This window comes from Micropterus salmoides, unplaced genomic scaffold, assembly GCF_014851395.1.
Source record: "Micropterus salmoides isolate LMB-PRFRI ecotype aquatic unplaced genomic scaffold, ASM1485139v1 Ms_hic_scaffold_1323, whole genome shotgun sequence".
NCBI lineage: Eukaryota > Metazoa > Chordata > Actinopteri > Centrarchiformes > Centrarchidae > Micropterus > Micropterus salmoides.
This window is the reverse complement of record NW_024040401.1, coordinates 20,480-26,359: the sequence shown is the minus strand read 5'-3', so window position 1 is coordinate 26,359 and position 5,880 is coordinate 20,480. Positions and strand designations below refer to the sequence as shown.

Here is a 5,880-nt window from a genome sequence, read left to right as displayed (position 1 = left end):
ATTAACTGTGTTTTATTAATAACAGGAGTAATATTGTTACTTATCATTAGATTGTGTTGTCAGTGTCCACTTGGTGGCGCTGCTGTTCAGTAAAAGGAGGAGCTGAAGTGAGTAAATCTTCAGAGGAGCTGTCAGGTTTTTGTACAGAGTTTTGGTGTTTCCTGTCACTGTGGGCTTCACAGCACAGTAGTACACAGCAGAGTCTGTCACTGCAGCAGAGGAGATCTGCAGATCCATTTGGGTTTTATCATCACTCACTTCGACAGATAATCTAGGGACTGGATCGTTTACTACTGCTCCTGAAGCAGAGTGTGAGATGAGGAGCCCTGGTGGTTTTCCTGGATATTGCCGATACCAGAAGAAATAATCATTGGTAGCAGCACTCTTGGAGTACGTGTAGGACAGAGTAACAGAGCGGTCTTCTAAAGCGAACTCTTCATTCCTGACTGGAGTTAGTTCTTCACAGCTGACACCTGAAAGAAGAGATAACTCTGTAACTTTACAATCTAAAGGTTTCTATCAGTGAAGCTCTCTTAATGTTGATGATCTCACCTACCTCTTATTGTGTGCAGAAACAAAGTCACAAACACACTGAAGTTCACTGACAGCATCTTAAAGAGAATCTGTCAAGTCTGTTAAAGTGTCTTTTCTGTCCTTGAGTCCCAGTTTTGCTCCTCCCTTAATCCCTCCCTTCTTCCTCTCACAACTCTGACAAATAGTGAGTTTGTCTCTGCTGTGGTGCTGTTATTCACTAAATGACATCATTTCCATCAGGTAACAAGTAGCTGATAAGGTAACACTGATTGACTCTTTGCAGAACATGTGAAGGTCCTGTCTTTACACAGACGATATACTACTGTTACTAGTATCTACTTCTGATTCTGTACCTGTCTGTTGCCTTATGATCTATTGCCTACCTGGTTAAAATAACAGATTTGCACATATATTTTCTGAACTTTTATCTTCTGTTGTTTGAAGTTATTGCTGAAGATTTTAGTATGTAAATTAATGTTTCAATCAAAATGACATCATTTCCATCAGGTAACAAGTAGCTGATAAGGAAATACTGATTGATTCTTGACAGAATATGTGAAGGTCCTGACTGAGGTCAGTCTTTACGCAGACGATATTACATAATTATTCACTTTACTACATCTGTGTCACATTTTAGGACAAATCAAATCCTGACAAGACATTACAAAAATGAATTGAGTAAAGTAGATGATCAGCTCCAGAGAGGGAGGTTGTTTGCATCTGTCAAATTTTCTTGTTCATCTTTGAAGTCTGTTCTGTACTATACTATATATGTAACTATATCATGGACAATGATTAGTGCATAAACATTTCAATATCCAGACTGGATTCTGTATATTTGACCAAGGTCATCATAATGGGGGTGAAAGTGGGACTGGTTACTCAGGGTCCCAATGGGGTGAGGGCCCTCGAAAAGCATGGAAGGAAAAGTTTGTTTCTGTTTGCAATGTTTTATTTCTAAGCAGGTAATGTCATAACTAAATTAAAATTCGCTGAATAACTTTGTACCAGCCACTTTATTTGGTACACCTTGTTAGTACCGGGTTGGACCCCCTCTTGACTTCAGAACTGCCTTAATTTTTCGTGGCATACTTTCAACAAGGTGTTGGAAACATTCCTCAGACACTTTGGTCCATATAAACATGATAGTATCACACAGTTGCTGCACATTTGTCGGCTACACGTTCATGCTAATTTCCCATTCCACCACATCCCAAACGTGCTCTGTTGGATTGAAATCTGCTGACTGTGAAGGCCACTGGAGCACAGTGAACTCATTGTCATGTTCAAGAAACCCGTTTGAGGTGATTTGAGCTTTGTGACATGGGGAATTATCCATAAAGGCAGCAGGGGGTTGTAGCCAATTATGTGGTCTGGTATCTGCCACACAGACCACTGGTCGCTACCACTAGGGGCGCTAAAGACGGTGGTCGCTGCCACACTGGTCACTGCCACTAGGGGGGCTAAAGACGGTGGTCACTGCCACACTGGTCACTTCCACTAGGGGGGCTAAAGACGGTGGTCACTGCCACACTGGTCACTGCCACTAGGGGGGGCTAAAGACGGTGGTCGCTGCCACACCGGTCGGTGTGGTCGCTGCCACTAGGGGCGCTGAAGATAGTGGTCACTGCCACACTGATCACCTATTTGCAGTTGGTTTTATCTACTATGTAATACATCTTTATAATAATTCTTTGTTAAATATACTATATTTATCGATTATGCCTACTCTTATTGTTGCACTATATATTGCGGTTTGTGTGGTTATAGCCTACAGTAACAAATATATCTAGATCATAATACCTTGTTAAATATAGCCTACTCATTTTTGATTAACTATATTCTTATTGTTAAAATCAGTCTAGCTTGGATTCAACCAACAAGTTGTCACCACACTTTCCTTCACAGGTGACAACACTGGCCTTCTTCTTGTAGGCAAGATTTATTACTGCAGGTTAACCACACAAACTGCAATATACAGTGCACCAATAAGAATATAGGCATAATCGATAATATGAAAAATGCCACCAAAGACTAATGCTCAATTTCGCCCTTTATGATAGGTATAATATTTAAGTGTTATTATTTTACGCACTGATGGCCGCCGGCACACAGTAGCAAGCATATTATCATATGTAGCGCTGTACTAATTGGAGGATGCATCAAAAAGCCAATAATGCTAAACAAATAAGCAGCAGTCAATACAGAGTCTGATTCTAGTTTCATGTTCACTGGTCTCAGCCTTAACCTGTTTGTTCAAAACTGTGAGCACGGTACTGGTTGATGGTGGAGAAGTGCAGCCATCCTGTCAGTCACGCGGTGCACAGGGTAAGGTAGTTTATTAGGAAAGTATGCTCATTTAAGTCTGTTTATCTTTTTAATGTAAATAACAAACAGATTTGTTCAAGTTCATTCTTAAGCCTGAGACAGTAGAAAATTGCTTTGATCCATTCCTCTCTAGTAGACAAAAAAAAATTTTGTATCATCTCCCAGTTGAGATAATTTAAATGATCTAAGGTCACTTTAGGTCTACTTTGGAACCATAGCCTGTATAAAAACTTGAAACTGACCTTTTTTAATACAGCCACAGTTTGTGTGACAAGGAACAGAAAGGAGCGTTACCTTAGAGACTGTGGCAGCAACCAGTGGTCTGTGTGGCAGCCTGGCAGCAACCAGTGGTCTGTGTGGCAGCGACCAGTATCTTTAGCGCCCCTAGTGGTAGCGACCAGTGGTCTGTGTGGCAGCGACCAGTATCTTTAGCGCCCCTAGTGGTAGCGACCAGTGGTCGGTGTGGCAGCCTGGCAGCAAGGCAGCAACCAGTGGGTCGTGTGGCAGCGACCAGTATCTTTAGCGCCCCTAGTGGTAGCGACCAGTGGTCTGTGTGGCAGCGACCAGTATCTTTAGCGCCCCTAGTGGTAGCAACCAGTGGTATGTGAGGCAGCGACCAGACCACAGAATTGACTACAACCCCCTCTCCATAAAGGGATGGACATGGTCAGCAACAATACTCAGGGAGGCTGTCGTGTTCAAATGATGCTCAGTTGAAACTAAGGACCCCAAAGTGTGCCAAGAAAATATCCCCCACGCCATTACACCACCAGCAGCAGCCTGAACCGTTGATACAAGGCAGGATGGATCCATGCTTTGATTTTGTTTACAACAAATTCTGACCCTTCTATCTGAAAGTCGCAGCTGAAGTCATGACTCCTTCGGCCGGGGAACGTTTTTCCAATCATCATTATTCTAATTTTTGTGAGCCTGTGCAAATTGTAGCCTCAGCTTCCTGTTCTTAGCTGACAGAAGAGGCACCCGGTGTGGTCTTCTGCTTCAAGGTTGCACGTGTTGTGCGTTCAGAGATGGTGTTCTGCACACCTTGGTTGTAACGAGTGGTTATTTGAGTTACTGTTGCCTTTCTGTCATCTGGAACCAGTCTGCCCATTGTCCTCTGACCTCTGACATTGACAAGGCATTTTGGTCCACACAAGTGCCGCTCACTTGATATTTTCTCTCTTGATTTGAACTTCAGCAGGTTGTCTTGACCACGTCTACATGCCTAAATGCATTAAAGTTGCTGCCATGTGATTAGCTGATTAGCCATTTGTGTTAACAAGCAATTGAACAGGTGTACCTAATAAAGTGGCCGGTGAGTATATGTAAAGGATAGCATTTGATTGAAAGCTGATTCTTTTTCTCTTCTTGTTTCTGAAACATGACTCTTCTTCTTCAGTTGTCTTTTATTATGCAGTAGAGTATTTTCTCAATGTAGGGGTTAGACAACTAAGATGGTATTTTTTAGCTTTCTCTTATACTTTGGGAATGATAAATGTTCTCTTAAGCATGATACTCCTAGCATTTAATAATAGTAAAGTAATTTCAGAGAAGTAAAAAAGGGTTAAAATGTGGTGAGATTTCAAACTGTGCAGATTTCAGCACAAATCACAGATTATTATTACATGTTTAAATGTGACATGAGCAGTTAATTAGTGACTACCATAATCACAACTACAGTTTAATGTGGACAGTTGTTAGCTCAATTATTGAAAACATTTTCAAAAGCTAGAGAGAGACAGGGACCAAGAAAGGAAGGGGGCCCACAGAGACTGCTTATGTACAGGGTACAGAATTTTGTGCAACACCCGTGTTTATCTGACAATGCTGAGTCAGAGACTTGACATCATGTGTTTTTACAGAATGGATATTTGAATCATTTACTCCGGAAGGATCAAACAGCAGTGAAGAGATAGCTGGTAGACTGCTGATAGTCTCTCTTTATATAAACACCTAATTTTATCCAGCTACCATCACACAATATTTAATTATCATCCTATGTCTGAATTGAGTTAAAATAACATTTTAGAACTTGTAATATCTTCCACAAGCTGCTGCATTGTTTTGTTTTGTTTAATCACCAGTACAACAAATCCAGACTTCATCATCACACTGAAGTTTAACAGTGTGTGACTCCCTCTAGTGGACGTTGTGGAGTATTCTGTTGTCTTTGCTCCAAAGGTTTTTGTACAGAGTTTTGGTGTTTCCTGTCACTGTGGGCTGCAGAGCACAGTAGTACACAGCAGAGTCAGACAGCTGAAGCTTCTGGATCTTCAGAGGAACTGATCTTGAGGTGGAATCCAGTGTGGATGAAAATCTCTCCTTAAACTCGGCCTCTGTTTTTACTTCGACCCCTTGCATGCGGCTCAACATGAATTTGGGGCTGTTGTTTCCATCCTGTTTGTACCAGAACAAAGTTGGAGTGCCACTCGTCTCAAAAGTACAGCCAAGTGTAACTGTGTCTCCTTCAGCAGCAATGACATCTCCTGCTGGCTGGGTCACTCTGTCTTCTCCTTTACACTCTGGGGAAGAAGAGAACATGCAGAGGAAGAGATGGATCAATAAAGATGATTGATTAAAGGAGAACAATCAGTAGGTTTAAAGAGTTACCTAGCCAGAGAGTCAGAATCAGGATGTTTCTCAGCCAGTGGTTCATGTCTGCAGTGAGAGGGGAGGAGAGAGAGGAAGAACATTGATACTCTGATGGATCTGGGCCTTCACATCATTGGCCCTTCCTCTTCATCATCTGTTGAGGAACTCTCAACATTTACATCTCATTTACATCTCAGCTGTTTAGCTGATGCTCTTATCCAGAGCAGCTCATAATGAGGAGCTTTAACATGTGAACTTTCTGTTACAACAAAGTCTCTTTAACCACTTTTCACCCTGGTAGAATTATGAAATCATCATCATCAGTCTGTAATTTGTATTTATCTTTTCAGTGTTTGTAAAACAAGGACTTCCTTCTGTTTTAATGCAGACAGGAGTAATATAGTAACTTGTCATTAGATTGTGTTG

The 5,880-nt window shown here is 41.5% G+C and overlaps 1 gene segment (V, D, J or C); it reads right to left on the bottom strand.

Annotated features, from left to right (window-relative positions):
- Positions 1-5,089: 5,089 nt before the first annotated feature.
- Positions 5,090-5,521, bottom strand: LOC119901477 (the record flags this gene model as incomplete). The annotated part of the segment is given in 2 exon segments: positions 5,090-5,384; positions 5,473-5,521. Coding segments are annotated over 2 exon segments (341 nt in total), but the record flags the coding sequence as incomplete, so codon positions are not given.
- Between the last annotated feature and the right edge of the window lie 359 nt (positions 5,522-5,880).